General features: G+C 38.0%; 1 protein-coding gene across 3 annotated transcripts in view; it reads right to left on the bottom strand.

Moving 5' to 3' along the window:
- nup214 (nucleoporin 214) overlaps window positions 1–20,845 on the bottom strand; it is a 54,150-nt gene extending 33,305 nt beyond the window's left edge. For all 3 annotated transcript variants that reach the window (XM_062031036.1, XM_062031037.1, XM_062031038.1), the window contains exons 1-10: window positions 20,626–20,845; window positions 11,531–11,711; window positions 7,612–7,766; window positions 7,315–7,513; window positions 6,315–6,385; window positions 6,177–6,240; window positions 5,957–6,060; window positions 3,588–3,694; window positions 3,453–3,519; window positions 3,245–3,365 (exon numbers count right to left, since the gene is read on the bottom strand). In XM_062031036.1, the coding sequence (XP_061887020.1) occupies window positions 3,245–3,365; window positions 3,453–3,519; window positions 3,588–3,694; window positions 5,957–6,060; window positions 6,177–6,240; window positions 6,315–6,385; window positions 7,315–7,513; window positions 7,612–7,766; window positions 11,531–11,711; window positions 20,626–20,667 (1,111 nt within the window). In that variant the 5' untranslated portion in view covers window positions 20,668–20,845. The remainder of the gene's footprint in view (window positions 1–3,244; window positions 3,366–3,452; window positions 3,520–3,587; window positions 3,695–5,956; window positions 6,061–6,176; window positions 6,241–6,314; window positions 6,386–7,314; window positions 7,514–7,611; window positions 7,767–11,530; window positions 11,712–20,625) is intronic.
- Between the last annotated feature and the right edge of the window lie 1,990 nt (window positions 20,846–22,835).

The raw sequence follows: 22,835 nt of genomic DNA, 5'->3' as shown, positions 1-22,835 counted from the left end.
TTGTTTCATTGCAGCCATTAGCTTAAATTAAAAAAAGTTCATTGTATTTCTCATTAATTACTCATCACCCCATCCTGACAGAAAAAAACAGAAATGTATAATTTTTTGCAAATTTATCAAATAAGAAAAACTTAAATATCACATGGTCATAGGTATTCAGTCTAATTCTTTTGAACCTTCTTAAAAAAGTTAAGTTAAAGTTGGTTAGATGGCTCTGCTCCATCATTGGAATCCAGCTATGTTAAATGCAGAGAATAATGTCACCACACCTAGTGTGTGACAATCATTGGTACTTTAACTCTTTTTTTTATATTATTATTGCAAGACATATGAAAGCCCGCATGGAGTTTGCCAAAAATATTTAATTAATTATTTTTTTGGCTTAATTTCTAAGCAGTATGTGTGGAGAAAACCAGGCACTGCTTATTACCTGCCCAATACAATCCCAACAGTGAAACATGGTGGTGGCAAAATCATGCTAAGGGGGTGTTTTTCAGCTGCAGGGACAGAACGACTGGTTGCAATTGAAGAAAAGATTAATGCGGCCAAATACAGAGATATCCTGGAAGAAAACTGTTTCCAGAGTGCTCAGGGCCGAAGGTTCACCTTCCAACAAGACAATGACTCTAAGCACACAGCTCAAATAAAGGAGTGTTTTCGGAACAACTCTGTGACCTAAACCCAACTGAGCATTTCTTGAGAGACCTGAAAATGGCTGTCCACCAACGTTTACCATGCAACCTGACAGACTAAAGAGGATTTGCAAAGAATGGCAGAGGATCCTCAAATCCAGATGGAAAAACTTGTTGCATCATTCCAAAGAATACTCATGTCTGTACTAGCTCAAAAGGGTGCTTCTAGTCAATAGTGAGCAAATGAATACTTATACGACCATGTGATAGTTCAGTTTGTCTTTTTTAATAATGGCTGCAATGTAACAAAGACTGAAAAATTTAAAGGGGTGAATACTTTCTGTACCCATGGTTTATCCTAAGTGACTTATCACTGCTATTTTTTTCCCAAAACACAGTCCTAAATAAACTTCATAAACATTTTATAGATTCACCCGGTCACAACATTAGGTACAAATGCACACTCAGCGATCGATTTAGAATGTGCATAACAAAATGTTATTTTAGCAGAGTTTATGTCATTTCTTGTCGCACATGGGTGTTATGTCCATGCCAAGATTAGATTAAATTAACACTTTATTTTGCCTTTTTTGTGCTTTCTCATATACTGAAGCAGATGGGGGGAGCTATCTGCTCTGGCTGAGCGCTTTACCTTATGTCCAAATAAGTGCTTAAACTTCGCTCTGACGTCACAACGAAGCCAGACTGCAAAACCCTGCGAACAGAGGGATCCAAAACTGCACGCAAGCTCACGTCAAAATGCATAAACTTTATGATATGATGTTGTGAAATTGTTTTACCAGAGTATCCAACATTGTAACACCATTTATAAGTCAGAAAAGACGAAATTCATCACAGGTTCTCTTTAAAGTTAGCATGAGAATTTCTTCTTAGATTGTGTTCTTAAAACCTTTGACACACTTTTCGTCTGTGTCGCAAATACGGCAGGGTTTCTCCTTAATGTATTTGACCGTGGCAATGCGTCACAGAGACATATTAGCCACCATACCTTAAAAATGAGGCTTTTTACTTGAAAAAAAAAGAAAATAAATATAATGTATTCAGAGTTTTTACAGGTATCAGCAAATTGAAATGCTTTTTAATGGCACTTAAAAAAATGTAATTCCCATATCCTACTGCATATTGTTATTATATACTATATAATCAAAAGCTTACAATTGTCTGTATATACACAATTGTAAGCATTTGACAATTATAATCTTGAATAGTGGAAAAGTTTACATAACCTGTTACTCTTTAATTAGAATTGGCACGCAATAATTTATTTTTCTGTAGTGGTAGCAGCAGCTGAAAATAGTAGTGGCGACACCAGAAGTGGCTTTGTTGGTCATCCATCCATCCATTTTCTACTGCTTGGACATCGTATCTAATGCTTTTTAATGCCACTTAAAGGCTTAATTTTCGCAAAATCCATTTAATGACTTTTGCTGCTTTTTAATGCCCTGCGGAAACCCTGGTAAGGTAGCGTCCAGAAGAAGACACACACAGTCTGACCCTCTTTCTAGCTTTTATTGCCAATCTTACACTAACACTGGGCCCAATTCCAACACTTATTTCCTTCGTGCACACAAGTCCCAAAATCCATTTAATGACTTTTGCTGCTTTTTAATGCCCTGTGGAAACCCTGGTATTGTAGCGTCCAGAAGAAGACAAAGTCTGACCCTCTTTATGCTAACAACGGGCTCAATTCCAACACTTATTTCCTCCGTGCACACGTCTGTCTCCGTGTCTAACTCCTAGACACACAACACTTCATCATTCTGCGCCAACACGTTGTGTTCAGAGGCCATGGGAAAAATCTAAATCATAACACAAGGACATACACATTAACACCAGCAGGTAGTTACAATATGAATGGATTTATACAGTTTATTATTTGCGCATTATTGACTAGTGATGCACCAAAAATTTGATCACCGAAACAACGCTGCCAAAACTGTATGTTGTGATAACATAAGCCATACGCACTGGGTTTTCTCGGGAGGCAGCACGTCCGCGATTAAGGCGTACTATAATATATTTGAGATATAGCCGCTGACAGCGATCTTCAAAATTTAAGAGAAAGGTTAGCAGCAGCGCAAAGCAAGCGTGATGTCAGGCTCTCTATAGCTCACTTTTTGTCGCAGACATGGAGCGACATTAAAGAGTCTCTAAACACTAATCACAAAGTACATTGTACATTACGTAGCAACAATTGAAAAATAGCGCAATACGATATTACGTAGGAAAAAATATGTCAATACTATAATTAATGTTAACATATTTGTTTTTTAATGTCTGTACACGTGTTTTTTGACTTTTTAAAGAAAATATATGCATCACAGTAAATAATATGATGACATCATCTGGACCACGCCCCTAACGCTACAGGTACCTTGGCAATCTTGAGGAAACTACATTTATTCAACATGTAACAAAACTGGCTCATATATACATCAACCAAGGCCTTGAACTTTTAATTATCCAAGCTGCAAAATATCAGCACAAAAGATTCAACCATGGGCTCAAGGAGATCTCTTCCACTCTTTGTGAGAAGAATCACAACTCGAAAACCAACGAGCCAGAACGGTAGTAAAACCAACTTGACTTACTGATGCGAATCTGCTGTTGATTGGTGTAGTCAATTGCTAAGCCGAGGGGCAGCGTGTCATCGTTCTCAGTTACGGGTAGCTCCGCCCTCCCAGTGTCCTCCAGGAGCCACAGCTCCCAGATCTAAAATGGCAAAAATTGTCTTAATGACTATAACGCGTACCTTTACATATGTCACCAATAATTACAAATGGAAACTACATGAAGCACCTTCTCGTCTTGTCTGGCGATGACGCTGACTTCGATGGAAGCGGCGGATGCGGCCAAAACAAGATTCCTGCGTGAAGTAAACCACATGGAATCAAAAAACGTCAAGCGTGTGATGTGTGTCGTGATGATTCTCACCAGTCCTCGACGTGGCTGAGGAAGTAGTGATGCTGTCGCTTTGTGCAGCAGCCGAACACTGTGTCGCTGAAGTTAAGGTACTTTGTTTCCACCTTTTCGTCCTTCTTCTGGAAAACAAAAATGTATTTTGTTACTATTAACCAGGGGCATTACTTATTTTTATTTTGGTGATTTCACTAAATAAGGCGTGTCCTTCCACTAAATCACACTGAAAAACAATCACTTAAAAAGTACCACAGTACCATCATACTTGTAGAAATGTACAGTTGCAGTCCCGAGAAAGAACATTTTGAAAATCAAGACTACATTTACTGCAACTGAGTCCATTTCTACACTATATTTTACCTTTTTTGAGTTTGAGTTTGGGTTTATTTCAAACATGCAAGCATACGCATGATACATCACAATTTCCAGTTTCTCTTTCCAACATGTTCGAAAAGGAGTAGGAAGAAGCAGAGTTTATATCCTACCCCTTTTCTTTTACATAACAGTTGCTAAAACTTTTGTTCACTTCCTGTTCCCAATTTATTCACAATATACTCCATAAGTAATCACAATAAAAATAAATAAATAAATAATAATTGGTGACGTAATTCATATTACATATAATGAGATAAGTAAGATTATTTTGAGAATGAAAGAATGGATGGATGGAATAAATCCAGAATGTTTATCATGGTTCTTCTTCTTTGTACTTTGTAAACACTTTAAGTTTGAAGAGTTTCTTGAAGTGGATCATATTAGTACATTGTTTGATTGCTTTGCTTAATCCATTCCATAATTTAATCCCACATACTGATATACTGAAGGTCTTAAGTGTTGTACGTGCATACAGATGTTCCTCTATTTTGGAGAAGAATTGTTGTATATTCATGGGTAGCAGGTTATAGTTTGCTTTATGTATAATTTTAGCTGTTTGCAAATTCACTATGTCGTGGAATTTCAGTATTTTTTATTCAATAAATAAAGGATTTGTATGTTCTCTATATCCAACATTATGTATTATTCTAACTGATCTTTTTTGTAACACCGTTAATGAATGAAGTGTACTGTTGTAGTTATTTCCCCATATTTCTACACAGTAACTCAGATATGGTAACACTAGCGAGCAGGAGAGGATATGAAGTGATTTTTGGTCTACATGTTTTGCTTTATTCATTATTGATGTGTTTCTTGCTACTTTATGTTGTATATTTTTTACATGAGATTTCCAGTTCAATTTATCATCAATCATTATACCTAGAAATTTGGTTTCATTTACTCTTTCAATTTCTATTCCGTCTATTTGTATTTGTGTTTGACTTTCTCTTCTACTGTCACCAAATAGCATTATTTTAGTTTTACTGAGATTCAACGATAGTCTGTTTTTGTCAAACCATCTTTTTAATTTGTTAATTTCTTTAAAGTTATTCTCAGCGACCAACCTATTTTGGCTGTCTTTTTGACATTTACATGTTCCATGTAATGTACCACAGAACGTTTAGTTTTTTAGTAGATAATTTACTCATAATATTATCATCGAAAACTAATTTAAAATTGTATAACATGCATGCAAAGAACTCCCATTTGTCAACTCTACACTGTAGCCATGCCCCTCGGGTAATATACTTCCGATGTTGTGATCTTTGTTACAATCTGTCACATCAAAAATATACCTTCTCGCTGGCTGCAAATAAATACTCTAAAAATAGAACTGGTTCGGAACTAACAGAGTTCGGATTGTACTCATCCAAATATGATTAGCAGCAAAGTAGACCGCCACCAACATTGTGGCTCAGACAGCGAGCCAAGTAAGTTACCTAGATGGTTCGCTAACTAGCGAGCTTGTTTCAGTGTCCCTGATCATCTCCCCGTCCTGCAACCTAGTGCGGCATTTAGGCAAGAGGAACAGCAAGTACCTGTGGCTGAGGTGAGCATTCAACAAATTGTTTCGGTCGTATTTTTATTGATATTTCATTAGGAAAAACTCAGTAAAATTGTGGACTCCGCATTTTTGTGTATATTTCACATGCCTGTATATTGTAGATATGTATTAGGAATTATATTTTTATGTTTCCCATACTAAAACTAATAAAAGGGTAAACTACTTCTAAAGTCTCCTGATACTTTTACATGTGTTAAGCATGCAGTAAAATGTACCTCAAAAAGTAAGACCGTCAAAAAGAAAACGTATCTAAAAACAAACAAAAAAAAACAATTAAGGCAAAATGCTGAATTACGGTAACGCAACAATGTCAAATTAATGTTGCTATTTGGTGTTTTTCTACATCAAAAGTAATTCTGTGGAAAAAAGGTCAATAAAACAAGTCAACTAGTATTTTTCAGCAATACTGTATAGATATGTTCACACATAATGAGTAGCTACGCACAGGGATGGTGATCAATACGAGCTCAGGTGGGGTCTCTGAAGAGCCGTCTGCAGCGGCGTAGACCACACCGAAAGAATACGTCCTCAGCCAAAGCAGGTCAAGAACTGCAACAGTAAAGAGATGCAGTAAACGCTTTAAAATGAACACATACAGTAGTGCAATAATTAGTACATAATAAGCAGATAAAGGAATGCAGAACACCTAATAGGGCTGTACTTACCTTTGACAGGGTCATCAGAAGTGTAGAAGTGTGGACATGGAATCACTTTTTTCTCCTCCAGTGCCTTTTTAATCAACATAAAAAAGTCAGTCATAACACAGGTTCTATTTATTATCAGACTGCATTATTTTCACTTACTGGGGTATACTGGCTGACAGTGCCATTCATTTTCCCTACGGCAACTTGTTTTCCTTTAGGGCTCCAGCAAACTTCAAAAGTACAAATGCAGCACATGACAGATAATAAGCAGGGAAGTCACTTACTCCACAGATTGTTTCTAAAGGACCCTTGCAACCAAAAGAGTGTACTGTTGATTTAGTCGACTGATTTGATGGCTAAAAACGAGCCCTCTCCAATTAGCCTGCCAGCCACTGCTGGAACATTACTGTGACATTAAATTAAGGACAAAATTAATACGAAAGTTATAAATGAAGTAATTCAATTCCAAATAGAATACAAACAAAAGTTTATTTTATTTTTTTTATAAAATAAAGAGCTACTCTATTAGGTCAAGTTAATTTTTCCCCATGCTCGTTCAGGGAAACTTTCATATTTCATATTTTTAAGTATTTAAGAAAATATTATAAATATATGTTTGTAACAGGATCCAATAAATTCAAAGCATTTTGAAAGAAATAAGTATATACGGTAGTCTATTAGCAACACATCATTCTTGTATTTTTTGCTTTCAAAATTAAAATATGGTGTAAAGTTGTAAATAGTAATAATTAGTGATTGGCGATATGGCCTCAGAATAATTTATTAAAATATATACTGCATACTATATATGCAATACTAGTTGACCATGTTAGTTGCTACATGCTAACTAGTTGCACTGTGTGATGCTAACAGGCCATTCCAAAAAAAGTGCAGTTCCCCTTTAAATGATCAATTAATTCATGTTATATGTCATATTTTCAGATTCAACTATATGACAGTGTGTTGGCTCAATGTTTATGTATATTTAAAGACATTTATACATTTGTGGAAAATGTATATTAATATATGGTCTTAAAAATATATTAAAAAAACAATCAAACATTTCTCGGCCCGCCTGCAGTACCTCCTGTTGAAGACCCCTGAATTAATGCATTGCATTATCTGCCATTCCAAATTAATATGAGAACTCTTCACTCACGGCACGTGACACCGCTGGAAGCGGGTAGTTGGGCCTGTGTGTTGACGCTGTTGGTTACGTCCAAGATGGACATGCTGCCATCAGACAGACAGACGGCCAACATAGAAGCCTGAGCAGGATTCCACTTCAGGTCCTGCACTAAGGACTCCGGGGGCACAGCCGGCTGCCACAATGCAAACGCCGACTTCTGTGGTCGAGCCTGTAAACACAGCCGAACAACTAACGTTCATATTCTGACTGACGTTTTCTGCAGTACAGATACAGTAGAGTGGCATAGAGCTTGAAGAAAGTACTTACCTTGTTCACAAAGGTGCGGACGTCATAGAATATGATGGACAAAGCCGTGTCCGTAGCGATTCCGCACACTGACAAGGTAAGCTCATCACAACTGAGAGCCAAGTGGTGCAAATTCATCTCCACGGTTACCTCCGCCAGCGCTTCAATTCCTTCAACTAAGACGAGACGGGACAATCATGACACAAAGACAAGAACGTAAAAAACAATCATACTCCATACTATGTGGGCAAAGAGAAGAAGGTAAAAGACAACTATACTCCATACTATGTGGCTGGGCCGATAAACCGATATCAATATACATCGCGATAAGACACAATCGATATCAATAAAAAATGTGTTTCATAAAACACTACATAAATAAGTAATTTTTTGGGCAGAATAAACCACAAGTTATGAAGCAAGGTTGGTTGCATGAACAAAGGCACTCATGCTCTAGTAACCTAACAAAACAGGGAGTGATCACTGAGCAATGGGAGGGACACGCTAACAGCCAATCAGGTAACAGTATCAACTATCATTTGGGTTGCGCCATCTTGCTGCCTACGTGCTGCAGAAAGTGAATAAATAGTCGATAAAACAGGTAAAGTCACCTCGATAGTTTGGTAGTTTTGGGGATTTAAAAAAAAAAAACCTGACACTAGTCCTCACCTCTTTTCTTTTCAACCCTCATCCGTTCCTTATTCGGGTATACACGAATACAAAAGTGAAACTAAAGTTAGGCCGGGGCCGATAACAAATTTTGCTTGACCTGAATGCAGCTGAGATAGGCTCCAACACCCCCTGCAAGGGACGAGCGGTAGAAAATGGATGGATGGATGGATATTATGACCTACAAATTATTGCCGATAAACAATATTATTGCCAATATTTTTATGAGGCCAACTTAACCATTGATTTAACGATAATATATAATAATGCATGTACATCCTTTCAAATGCCATAAACTTGGTTTTCTCGTGTATTCTAACGTTGTAATTAAAATTAAAATGTTTAAATCTCCAAGTAAATAAAACACACAAATAACATTACAATATAATTTGTCTGTTTGCAAGATTTTGCACTTACATAAGAAAATTAATTGTTACTTAATTAATCAAATATCTAGAGGGGATGGGCGGTACAAATATACACAATCATAATGATAAATAAAATAGCTAAATAAAGTACTGACAACCAAAGTTGCACTACTATGTTTAACATGATGGGCAGAGGTAGCGTTGTACATTACTTAACTGACACCTAGTTAGAACATTTTTAAACAAAAGTGTAAAGTAACAATATAAACACTACAGTTTAAACAGATATATTAAAAGGCTAATGCACAACACAATTAAGTTTGGCCGATTCCGAGTGAGGACCATTGGCATGACATGACAACATGACAGAACTTTTAAAAAATGCTAATTTTATAACAGCATTTAATGGCAGCATGTCTTTGGCAATGCATTTCTAAGAGAGCACACTATTTTGCACTGTTTTGTTTACAAGAACTGAGTGCGGAGTGAGTTTGGACTGTCAAGTGGTTGTACAAACCCCGTTTCCATATGAGTTGGGAAATTGTGTTAGATGTAAATATAAACGGAATACAATGATTTGCAAATCCTTTTCAACCCATATTCAATTGAATGCACTACAAAGACAAGATATTTGATGTTCAAACTCATAAACTTTATTTTTTTTTTGCAAATAATAATTAACTTAGAATTTCATGGCTGCAACACGTGCCACAAAGTAGTTGGGAAAGGGCATGTTCACCACTGTGTTACAGCACCTTTTCTTTTAACAACACTCAATAAACGATTGGGAACTGAGGAAACTAATTGTTGAAGCTTTGAAAGTGGAATTCTTTTAACACGTGCTGAATGTGGCTTGGCATTGTCTTGCTGAAATAAGCAGGGGCGTCCATGAAAAAGACGGCGCTTAGATGGCAGCATATGTTGTTCCAAAACCTGTATGTACTTTTCAGCATTAATGGTGCCTTCACAGATGTGTAAGTTACCCATGCCTTGGGCACTAATGAACCCCCATACCATCACAGATGCTGGCTTTTTAACTTTGCATCGATAACAGTCTGGATGGTTCACTTCCCCTTTGGTCCGGATGACACAATGTCGAATATTTCCAAAAACAATTTGAAATGTGAACTCGTCAGACCACAGAACACTTTTCAACTTTGCATGAGTCCATCTTAGATGATCTCGGGCCCAGAGAAGCTGGCGGCGTTTCTGGATGTTGTTGATAAATGGCTTTCGCTTTGCATAGTAGAGTTTTAACTTGCACTTACAAATGTAGCGACGAACTGTATTTAGTGACATAGGTTTTCTGAAGTGTTCCTGAGCCCATGTGGTGATATCCTTTAGAGATTGATGTCGGTTTTTGATACAGTGCCGTCTGAGGGATCGAAGGTCACGGTCATTCAATGTTGGTTTCCGGCCATGCCGCTTACGTGGAGTGATTTCTCCAGATTCTCTGAACCTTTTGATGATATTATGGACCGTAGATGTTGAAATCCCTAAATTTCTTGCAATTGCACTTTGAGAAACGTTGTCCTTAAATTGTTTGACTATTTGCTCACGCAGTTGTGGACAAAGGGGTGTACCTCGCCCCATCCTTTCTTGTGAAAGACTGAGCATTTTTTGGGAAGCTGTTTTTATACCCAATTATGGCACCCACCTGTTCCCAATTAGCCTGCACACCTGTGGGATGTTCCAAATAAGTGTTTGATGAGCATTCCTCAACTTTATCCGTATTTATTGCCACCTTTCCCAACTTCTTTGTCACCTGTTGCTGGCATCAAATTCTAAAGTTAATGATTATTTGCAAAAAAAAAAAAAGTTTATCAGTTTGAACATCAAATATGTTGTCTTTGTAGCATTTTCAACGGAGTATGGGTTGAAAATGATTTGCAAATCATTGTATTCCGTTTATATTTACATCTAACACAATTTCCCAACTCAAATGGAAACGGGGTTTGTATTTCAAGTGGGCAAACTGGCTCCTTCGGAGTTGATAGTCTCATCTTGTTCCAAAGGTTTAAACTGAAATACTCCCACATTGGTGCGGTGGCCTTTGTTTTAGTGTTCATTTTGTCCATGTTAGCTAAAACATGCTAACTAGTTGCACTGTGCGATGCTAACCGGCCAGTGGCCCTGCACAAAGAGTCATAGACACTTAATGAGGACAAGATAATTCACCCCCTTATTTTCATTCCGCGATGGTACAAACACATTTAGCCGCTAAAAGCGACGGAAAGCGTGAAAGCCTTTGAAGCATGCAGATAGCGATTCATTGATGCTGGAAAACTTACTGACTTTGATTTTCATTTATCGTCGGTTAATTGACTTATTGAATATCGGCCCAGGCCTAACTAAAGTGCAAGACTGTATGAATCAAATAAATTACACAACATTACAAATGTGGTACTTCAAACTAATAGTAGTTTGGTACAAAAATATTTAAATAATAATTACTGCATAACATAAATTCATTTCCATACTTAAATAAGAATAACAGACCAAATTAAATGTTACAGAGCCGTTACTTCCTGGCGTAAAAAATAGTTCTTCTCGGGTTTCTCTGTTTAGATTTTCACACGTTGCACAGTTTTGTGACATTTTATTCAGCATTTCTTACATATTTCTTTTTTTTTTCATCCTAATTTAAAGAGGTTATTCTTAAGCATTTTATGTGATTTTAGAATTTGTTTTACATTTATTGAATGTTTTCTATGGACGTGTTGACATTTCCTTTCCGCTTTAAAAGTTGAGTAGATAATAATCAGACTAAGGTTATATTTAGAATAAAATGTTTTACATTTAATATATTTTGTCCTGGTCATTTTCAGTAGGTCATAAAAAATACAAATAAATATCGATATTGACCGTTTTCAGCCATATCGTCCATACTGTACCCTCCATACCTATGCGCTCCTGTTTATCAGCGATGATGTCCTGTGTGCGGTAAACTTTGAAGGTTCTCCCCATCCCGGCGACCATTAAGCCATATTTGTTTGAGACACACAGCAAACTTGTCCTTTCCTTTGGCATTTCTTCGGAAGGTTGGAAAATTTTTGCTTTCCTCATTTCTCGAAACTGAAAATCCTGAAAAGAAAGAAGAAAATAAGATGCATTAACTACATACACCTGAATGTGTGATGGTATTTAGTCAATAGAGTCACAGGTGAGCTGGAGCTTATCCCAGCTGATTTTAGGCCAGAGGCTGGTTACACCTTAGATGGGACGCCAGCCAGTCCTTTATTCAGGACCATCTTTAGTGCAAAAGTCTCTCCCATCAACTATGCGATTATGATCAGGCTAACCACAGACCGAATGAAAATATGCTTTGTTGTTCAAACTGTGTCTTAGTGTATGAACGTTACCCCCCTCATTGTGTGGACGGCAGCACATTCATTGTGGGTGGGCCGATCATTCAGTCAGTATGGCAGTGCTGTCTTTAGCTACTATGCTAATTGCTTCTGTGTGTGCTTCTAAGAAGTTTTTTTTAATCCTTTTTACAGCTTTTTCACAAATTTTGCTACTTAGCACAATAAGTCCAAAGAAAGCAATGTACATGCGATTTGATGCTTGAAACCTTAATTAAGTATCCACAGCTTAGGTTACTTGACAGTCAGGTTACTTCTAGACCTCCACCCCAGATCCCACCTCACTCCTACCCACTTCTCTAAAGTGGGCTGGCTCAAGGTGGAGGACAGAGTTAAACAACTTGCACTGAGCCTAGTCTATAAAATCCACTACACCTCCCTGATACCGAAGTACATGTCAAACTACTTCCTTAACGTAAATGACCGCCATAACCACAACACCAGGGGGAGCTCCACTAACCACGTTCAACCCAGATTCCGAACTAACAAAGGTCTTAACTCATTCTCTTTCTATGCCACATCAATGTGGAATGCGCTCCCAACAGGTATAAAAGAAAGGGCATCTCTATCCTCCTTCAAAACCGCAATAAAAGCTCACCTCCAGGCAGCTACAACCCTAAACTAACACCCTCCCCAGATTGCTAATAATCAAATGTAAACAATCAAATGCAGATACTTTTTCTTATGCCTTCTGATCTCTCTCTCTCTCTCTCTATGTCCACTACTTGCTGTCCATATCCTACCCCCCCCCCCTCCACACCCCTGATTGTAAATAATGTAAATAATTCAATGTGATTATCTTGTGTGATGACTGTATTATGATGATGGTATATATGATAGTGTATATCTGTATCATATATATCAGGGGTCACCAACCTTTTTGAAACCAAGAGCTACTTCTTGGGTACTGATTAATGCGAAGGGCTACCAGTTTGATACACACTTAAATAAATTGTCAGAAATAGCAAATTTGCTCAATTTACCTTTAACTCTATGTTATTATTAATAATTAATGATATTTATCATTGTGGAAACACTGATCATCTTAATGATTTCTCACATTAAATATATATAGAAACAGATAAATATCAATATGCAACACTTTATTTTTATATTTTCTCTAAAAGCACATTTTTCAAATTGAACATTTTCAAATGATCACTTCTAAGACAGTCTTGTGAAATCACAATATCCCATTTTAACTAGCGAGCCACTAACATTTTTTTTTAACAAATCATGAATTACTTTGCACCATGTTTGTACAAATAATAACTCATGTAAAATAAAATAAAAATTAAAAAAAAATAATTTATGGAAAATCATTAGTAATTTTTCCTGATTATGATTAATTTTAGAATTTTGATGACATGTTTTAAATAGGTTAAAATCCAATCTGCACTTTGTTACAATATATAACAAATTGGACCAAGCTATATTTCTAACAAAGACAAATCATTATTTCTTCTAGATTTTCCAGAACAAAATTTTTAAAAGAAATTCAAAAGACTTTGAAATAAGATTTTAATTTGATTCTACAGATTTTCTAGATTTGCCAGAATATTTTTTTTGAATTTTAATCATAATAAGTTTGAAGAAATATTTCACAAATATTCTTCGTCGAAAAAACAGAAGCTAAAATGAAGAATTAAATTACAATTTATTTATTATTCTTTAAAAAATAAATTTACTTGAACATTGATTTAAATTGTCAGGAAAGAAGAGGAAGGAATTTAAAAGGTAAAAAGGTGTATGTGTTTAAAAATCCTAAAATCATTTTTAAGGTTGTATTTTTTCTCTAAAACTGTCTTTCTGAAAGTTATAAGAAGAAAAGAAAAAATATAAATGAATTTATTTAAACAGGTGAAGACCAAGTCTTTAAAATATTTTCTTGGATTTTCAAATTCTATTTGAGTTTTGTCTCTCTTAGAATTAAAAATGTCGAGCAAAGCGAGACCAGCTTGCTAGTTGTGGGGAGGCGGGGCCGGCGGACCGACGGCGCCCGTTCCAAGATGGCGGCGAGGAGGCGTGGACGAGCGAGCGGCAAGGCACGCTGGGAGCGACGCCGCCATCAGCACAAGGTGCGTGAAGCGCGCAGCTGTGGACAGTGCAATCACCCTCTCGGACCGTATAAAAGGGCGAGAGACGTGAACATCAAGAAAGGAGACGGAGAAAGACGGCGGACAGGTGGAAACCATCCTCTGCTGCCACGCAAACGACGGCGACGTGCTGCTGAAAAGCAGACGGCGGACGGGAGGAAACCATTCGTGTGCTCACGTGAGAAAAAAGGCAGCTGCTGAAAAGCACGCAAAAGACTCTGTGAATGAAATAATAAAGAAGTCTAAACCGTCTCACGACAATGTCTTCCCTGGATGGTCCTGAGAACCTGCACGACAGTTAGGACTGTCACACTAGTAAATAAATACAATTTAAAAAATAGAGGCAGCTCACTGGTAAGTGCTGCTATTTGAGCTATTTTTAGAACAGGCCAGCGGGTGACCTGCTGCCCGCGGGCACCGCGTTGGTGACTCCTGATATATATCATATATCTGTAAACAAGTTGAAAAACTTATTCGGGTGTTACCATTTAGTGGTCAATTGTACGGAATATGTACTTCACTGTGCAACCTACTAATAAAAGTCTCAATCAATCAATCAATCAAAAACAGCTACTTATGGTAATCGAGTTCTGGTTGAGAACCGGTTTTCCATGGCCAACAGTTGCATTAGAGATGGAACATGGAGACTTGACTTCACATGTTGGTGTGAAAATAGAAGAAACCAATTTATTTGAGAAATTAGACTAATTTCGTGAATGGAAAAGTACTCAGGATGTTTACACAAATGGTATGGTATGGAACGGGATTGTGCTGAAAACAAAGTTTTGTTGTACTTATGCAATGACAATAAAGACCATACCATACCATAAATGTAATGTTTTCGAACTCGTCCAAGTCGGAAGTGAATCTCCATTAGTGGCGCCGGCAGTAAAGAAACATGTCATCTGCTGTTAATACTGCAAGTAACCAACTAACTAACTCACACTATGTTAGCGTCTCACTGCTATTATTATTATTAAGTGTAAACATGAAATTAATGCTGCACACCACCTTCTATATGAGAGGAGTTATCCACAGCAGAGACACTGTAATGACTCTGAACATTTGTATATCCTTCCAGAAAAAAACAGATGTGCAATTTTTCCTGCAAAATGTGCACAATACACAGCTTCTGTATAATATCGATCATATCATGATTTTTATTATAAATACATACACTGTCAATCTAGCTCTGGACAAACAAAACATGAAATGTGGGCTAATCCTTCACAGATATTGTAATATGATTGTTCATGTTTTTCAGTCAGTACAGATTGGTTTCCCGTTGTATTATGTTTTGCATTACAAACTCATACCATAGCAGTGTGTTTGTCTCTGTGAGGTAGGCGATGTGTTGCTACGCTTGAAAACAGTTCCTCAGCGTTTGCTCTTACAATACCAATATCGCTACAACTTGGTTATTATACATGTCAAGGAACATAAATGAAGTACTGTTGGCGGTGTTTGGATGCATTTTAAGGCCATTTCCACATGAACACGGAGAGTTTCAAAAACGCATATTTGGGGTTAAAACGATCTCCATCAACACAAGTGTAGTTTCAAAACTGTCTATGTCTACACACAAACATAGACCTGCTGTCATGCACATTTTGTCCAATTAGAAGCCTGGAAAAAGCAGCCACAGCTGACTTGGTGGCATTACACCTCTATTATTATTATTATGTTTATTTTTGATATACTAGACATACAATGACATGTACATTATCTTTAAAACCAGCCTGAGCAATCGTATCCAAAACAGCTGACTGTCATTAGCGCTGAGTGTCACAAAGCCTATTTTGATGCATTATTTTTTGTCAACGTTGAGTGAAAATAGAAGCATATTTACGTTCAAACACACAGTAAATCCTCTTAGTAGTGTGTTTAAATGCGGCAAGGCAGCGTTGTTGAGCACAGCCATCATCAAAGGAGTACACGTCTCCGTTAGTGCCGTGTACACACATACGCTGAGCGGAGAGTTTTGGAACTCTACACCTTGCAAAAGTCTGCGTTTTTAAAGACACAAGTATGCGTTTGAGTGTGGACAAGAGGCCTAAAAGCAGAGAGAAGTATGCGTTTTCTTGTATCTGTGTTCGTGTGGACATGGCAGTGATTTAGAGGCAGAATGGATTTCACCCATTACCAGCACTGCTAGCTACCTAGAACGAGCAGACTATTACAAATAAGAATAATTAAAAAAAAACATGTGTTCTTGTCGCTCAAAGGGATTGTGAACAAAGGCAAAATTCCAGAAAAAGTGCAGTTCCCCTTTGACTTATTTCCCTTGTGTTTTAATGATGCCTTTATGTTTTCATGTTAACTTTTTAAACTTACTTTTGTGGGCTTTATGTATCTGCGCTGCAACCACATAATTCCAAATTGTGGGATAAATAAAGCCTTCGCTCCGTTATGACCTCTGCCAAGAGGTTATGTATTAGAACAGTGTTTTTCAACCACTGATTTTTTTTTTAGCAGCATTTAAATAATAACTAATGAGAACATACGGCTTTGAAATGGTCTTTTAATATCGCCACGTTAACGGTTGGATTATCACATGTAACCTGTCAAACCTGCTCTCTTATAGCGAGTTTCATTTGTATCAACTATTGAAATAGATACATTCCTTTAATCCAGTGTTTTTCAACCACTGTGCCGCGGTACACTAGTGTGCCGTGAGATACAGTCTGGTGTGCCGTGGGAGATGATCTAATTTCACCTATTTGGGTTAAAAATATTTTTTGCAAACCGGTAATTCTAGTCTACAAATTATGTGTTGTTGTTGTTGAGTGTCGGTGCTGTCTAGAGCTCGGCAGAGTAACCATATAATACTCTTCCATATCAGTAGGTGGCAGCCGGTAGCTAATTGTTTTGTAGATGTCGGAAACAGCGGGAGGCAGCGGGCAGGTAAAAGGTGTTTAATGCTTAAACCAAAAATAAACAAAAGGTGAGTGCCCCTAAGAAAAGGCATTGAAGCTTAGGGAAGGCTATGCAGAACGAAACTAAAACTGAACTGGCTACAAAGTAAAGAAAAACAGAATGCTGGACGACAGCAAAGACTTACTGTGGAGCAAAGACGGCGTCCACAATGTACATCCGAACATGACATGACAATCAACAGTGTCCCCACAAAGAAAGTTAAAAACAACTGAAATAGTCTTGATTGCTAAAACAAAGTAGATGCGGGAAATATCGCTCAAATGAAGACATGAAACTGCTACAGGAAAATACAAAAAAAAGAGAAAAAGGCACCAAAATAGGATCGCAAGACAATAACTATAACACTACACACAGGAAAACAGCAAAAAAGTCAAAATAAGTCCCGGTGTTATGTGACAGGTCTTGACAGTACACCGACTTTGAGACAACAGCTATAGTGATGCATGCTTGGTTATGGTTTAAACCAGGGGTGTCCAAAGTGCGGCCCGGGGGCCATTTGCGGCCCACGGCGCGATTTTTAATGGCCCGCGACACATTCTATAGACAAACTAAACAGGTCCCAAATTACAACAAAAAACTCAATCAATCAAATTAGAACAAAAAACTATGAAAAATTAAACGGGACCAAATCCCCCAAAAATGGGACCTGAAAACCAAAATAGCAGACAACCTCAGCATCTTACTGTATGAGGTCTTTGATGATTCATGATGAAAAAGTGTACACATTTTTTGTGAGACATGATATGTTTTTGAGTGTATTAAAGCCCTCAAAAGCGTTTCAGTTGACGGTATAATAGCAATATTAGTAAATACAAGCTTACTTTAGAGCACAGTTAACATAAGTACAAATAAAATCATTATTTTAAAATATTCATGAATGATTTTATCGCTTTGTTATCTATCAGAATCAGAAATACTTTATTAATCCCCGAGGGGAAATTAAATTTTTTAATTTTTACTTTTTATTCATAGCTGTATGTAGAAGTGGCCGGTTGCATCAGCTCTGCTCTTTTAATGTCTTTAATGTCCTTTGATGTTTCCCTCTTACACACATGTAAGAGGGATGTGTGCTATGGCTATGAGTTGTTTTTTCCCTTGGCCTCAGTCTGGACCCCCTCTCCAGGGGCCCAGGCTTAGACCGATTTTTTTTCCCTCACCCCCCAAACCTCCCCCATTGTTTACCTGTATCTCACCTTTTTTGTAAGGGGCGCCGGAAGTTGGCAGACCCGTGAGCGATTCTGTTCTGTCTCCCTGTAATGTTTGTCTGATCTTGAATGGGATTGTGCTGAAAATGTTAATTTCCCCTCGGGGATTAATAAACTATTTCTGATTCTGATTCATAACACAAAGCTAATATGTACAAGTGTTTGTCAAATGTTAGCATATATTCACCTACACTGTTTTGGTTTGAGTATTTTTCAGATACAAAATATATAAAAGTGGCCCTCGCATCCTTCACTTTTTCTCTATGTGGCCCTCGCTGGAAAAATGTTTGGACACCTCTGGTTTAAAGTCATATCCAACACATTTTTACTGTCAACTGAGTTTAATTTTTAAATGATTTTTGCTGGTGGCGTGCCTCCGGATTTTTTCAACGCAAAAAATGTGCCTTGGCTCAAAAAAGGTTGAAAAAAACCCACTGTATTAGAAGGTGTCGGTTTGTCAGTTCGTTATTTGTTAGCGACTTAAAGGTCTACTGAAACCCACTACTACAGACCACGAAGTCTGATAGTTTATATATCAATGATGAAATCTTAACATTGCAACACATGCCAATACAACCGGGTTAACTTATAAAGTGCAATTTTAAATTTCCCGCGAAACTTACGGTTGAAACGTCTATGTATGATGACGTATGCGCGTGGCGTCAATCGTTGAAACGGAAGTATTCGAACACATTGTATCCAATACAAAAAGCTCGGTTTTCATCGCAAAATTCCACAGTATTCTGGACATCTGTGTTGGTGAATCTTTTGCAATTTGTGGGATCGGTGTATTAGCGGCTGGCTGCAACAACACAACCAGGAGGACTTCGACTCGGATAGCAGACGCGCTATCCGACGCTAGCCGCCGACCGCATTGATGATCGGGTGAAGTCCTTCGTCGCTCCGTCGATCGCTGGAACGCAGGTGAGCACGGGTGTTGATGAGCAGATGAGGGCTGGCTGGCGTAAGTGGATAGCTAATGTTTTTAGCATTGCTCTGTGAGGTCCCGTTGCCAAGTTAGCTTCAATGGCGTCGTTAGCAGCAGCATTGTTAAGCTTCGCCAGGCTGGAAAGCATTAACCGTGTAGTTACAGGTCCATGGTTTAATAGTATTGTTGATTTTCTGTCTATCCTTCCAGTCAGGGGTTTATTTCTTTTGTTTCTATCTGCAGTTAAGCCCGATCCTATCACGTTAGCTCCGTAGCTAAAGTGCTTCGCCGATGTATTGTCGTGGAGATAAAAGTCACTGTGAATGTCCATTTCGCGTTCTCGACTCTCATTTTCAAGAGGATATAGTATTCGAGGTGGTTTAAAATACAAATCCGTGATCCACAATAGAAAAAGGAGAGTGTGGAATCCAATGAGCCAGCTTGTACCTAAGTTACGGTCAGAGCGAAAAAAGATACGTCCTGCACTGCACTCTAGTCCTTCATTCTTACGTTCCTCATCCACGAATCTTTCATCCTGGCTCAAATTAATTGGGTAATCGTCGCTTTCTCGGTCCGAATCGCTCTCGCTGCATTGTAAACAATGGGAAATGTGAGGAGCCTTTCAACCTGCGACGTCACGCTACTTCCGGTACAGGCAAGGCTTTTTTTTATCAGCAACCAAAAGTTGCGAACTTTATCGTCAATGTTCTCTACTAAATCCTTTCAGCAAAAATATGGCAATATCGCAAAATGATCAAGTATGACAAATAGAATGGATCTACTATCCCCGTTTAAATAAAATAAAATATTTCAGTAGGCCTTTAAAGTCATATCCAACACATTTTTACTGTCAACTGAGTTTCATTTTTTAATGATTTTTGCTGGCGGTGTGCCTCCGGATTTTTTCAACGCAAAAAATGTGCCTTGGCTTAAAAAAAGGTTGAAAAAAAACACTATTAGAAGGCGTCGGTTTGTCAGTTCGTTATTCGTTAGCGACTTAATTCAAAAAGTTACGAGTGGATTTTTATTAACTTTCAGAAAATGTCACACATGGGATAAGAACATCACCGTTTAGATTCACAATTTTTCAAAGGACTCGTAACTATTGAGAGATTTGCTTTTCGTGTACTATATTAGCATTTCTGTGAAGTTGAATATGTTAATATTTTGGCATCGTTTGTGCGAAAGTGTAATGTAATATCGCATTCAACTGTCAACACTGAACACATTGAAGCTATTAGCCACTTTAGCATTGGTAGCCAGCTAGTTAGAACTTAAAACAACAACTACATTAAAACTATACCTTACGGAGTTAGTTACTATGAACATGGTTAGGCAACGGTTAATTACCTAATAGCTAACCTAGTCGTTTAAGCGGTTACCGTTTAAAAGGAGTCCTTAAAGGCTGTAAGTGTTAGCACACAACAGCTAACCACGCTAGCCAGCGTACAGATCAAAATAGCTTACCTTCATCTCCCTTTCAGGAGGAGAATCGGTGTCGTCACTCATTTTGACGCACACAAGTGTCCACTTTGTTATTATAGAACAACTCCTGTCCTAGGAAAATAAATACACTTTTAAGTCCGCGTCTGAGGTAAATGTCACGACGCCGTGTCGCATTGGTGAGTGTGGACTACTACTAGCATGACAGTTAAAAACACACCGCGCGGTTTTCGGAACACTGACGTCATAGTTTACGCAGGCTGACCAATCGATGCCAGATATGCTTTATTCAAAAAGCCCCCCCGTCCATAGATATTGGGAGGCAGGTGTGACAGCGAGCTTGAGATAGTATGGGCAAAGTATAGACATCTTATAAGGGTGAAAAACGTATTCGGGTGTTACCATTTAGTGGTCAATTGTACGGAATATGTACTGTACTGTGCAATCTACTAATAAAAGTCACAGTTAATCAATCAAACGCAGCATCGAGCGCTACTGCCTACTGGCGCTGACGAGAATCGGGGCCGCCATCTTGAAGTGGTGATCCCCTTCACTCAGTGCAATTCATTTGGCAGGAGCAATGAACTGTCAGCGAATTTAATTCATCTTACCTCACTGAATACCACTGATTTTCACGCGCTTTTTTGTCATACGTGTATTATTATTATTATAGAGGTTTATTTGAAATAGGGACAGATACAAAAACATAGACATCTGAAACAGTTATCCAATGTATGCATCATGGTGTTTGTAGCCAAAGCTAACTTACAACACTTGTCCCCAACAACAACAACAACAACAACAACACAGATCCAACATCATTAAAATAGGAAAATAAAAAATAGAATGAGTCGATAATAATGATAATAGTAATAATACAGACAAAGTGCAAACTAGATAAAAGACAATAATCAGTGTTGTACAAAGTAACGCGTTACTGTAACGCCGTTAGTTTCGGCGGTAACTAGTAATCTAACGCGTTATTTTTTATTTTTCAGTAACTCAGTTACCGTTACTACATGATGCGTTACTGCGTTATTTTACATTACTTTTAATGTAGTATAAAGTGTGTTAGTGTCGTAGTTCTGATTCTTCTTGTGTCACAAACCGGAGAAGAGAGACGTGCGCTCTGTGTGTGTGTCTGAGTGTGGGGGGAGAGAAAGGAGGGGGGGTGTCTGATCATGGTGGAGCTGCAGTCGAGTTTGTTGGAGATATTTTCACTACTATTCTTTTGTCGAGCACAAAGAAAATAACATTTTAGTTAAATGTAAATTGTGCTTTGGATCAAAGATCCCATCTACTGCCCAAAACAGCAATTCAAATCTGCTGAGTGCTGCAACAAGCTACATAAGCACCATGCTTCGATGTAGCTATAAAGAGAGACAGAGACTCCGATGCCACTTTCCCTCCACCACTTAAGGATGAACTCTGCCTCTGTTCATCATTCAGCACTGAAGGTACACACTCTGTCAATCAATGTTCCCTCTGATTGTTCATGTGTGAGCAAACGCAAAAAGCCCGTGAGCATTCAGTGGAGCCCATGTGAGCAACATCAGACGTGCACACTGTGGCTACACCAGCAGCACACCTGTCCCAAACCTGACTCAATAACAACTTACATCTCCATCCATCCATCCATCCATTTTATACCGCTTGTCCCTTTCGGGGTCGCTGCATGGAGCCTATCTCAGCTGCATTCTGGAGGAAGGCGGTGTACACCCTGGACAAGTCCCCACCTCATCGCAGGGCCAACACAGATAGACATACAACATTCTCTTATTATTATAATCAAATGACAGTAGTCATTTCCATTTCTAATATAAGTGTTTAGGCCCACTTACAATGACAATAACAACAAATATTGTTTTTCATGGACTGTGTACTTGTATTGTTTGTCTGGGTGGAGGTCCTGCTTTGGAAATAATTTGTACCCCTTTCAGACATTGCATTTAGTTCCCATTAAAACATTCACATGTTGCACAATGAGATGTAAGCAGGGGATCATGTGTACATTCCTGCAACTTCCTGTTTGTAAAAAATATATTTTTATGAGTATTTATTTAATATACTAATAGCATTTCATGATTAATATTTATAAATTAAGATTCCTAATAAATGACACTAGAATAAGCACACATTTGATTGGTAAATCATAGTGTAAGGACCTGGAATGAAAACTTTATGTGTGGTGTTGGAGTTGTCCGACTTTTTGTGTGGCTGTAAACGCATCACTG

This window comes from Entelurus aequoreus, linkage group LG21 (assembly GCF_033978785.1).
Source record: "Entelurus aequoreus isolate RoL-2023_Sb linkage group LG21, RoL_Eaeq_v1.1, whole genome shotgun sequence".
NCBI classification, from domain to species: domain Eukaryota; kingdom Metazoa; phylum Chordata; class Actinopteri; order Syngnathiformes; family Syngnathidae; genus Entelurus; species Entelurus aequoreus.
Note: the sequence above shows the minus strand (reverse complement) of the source record. Positions and strands in the feature narration are given on the sequence as shown.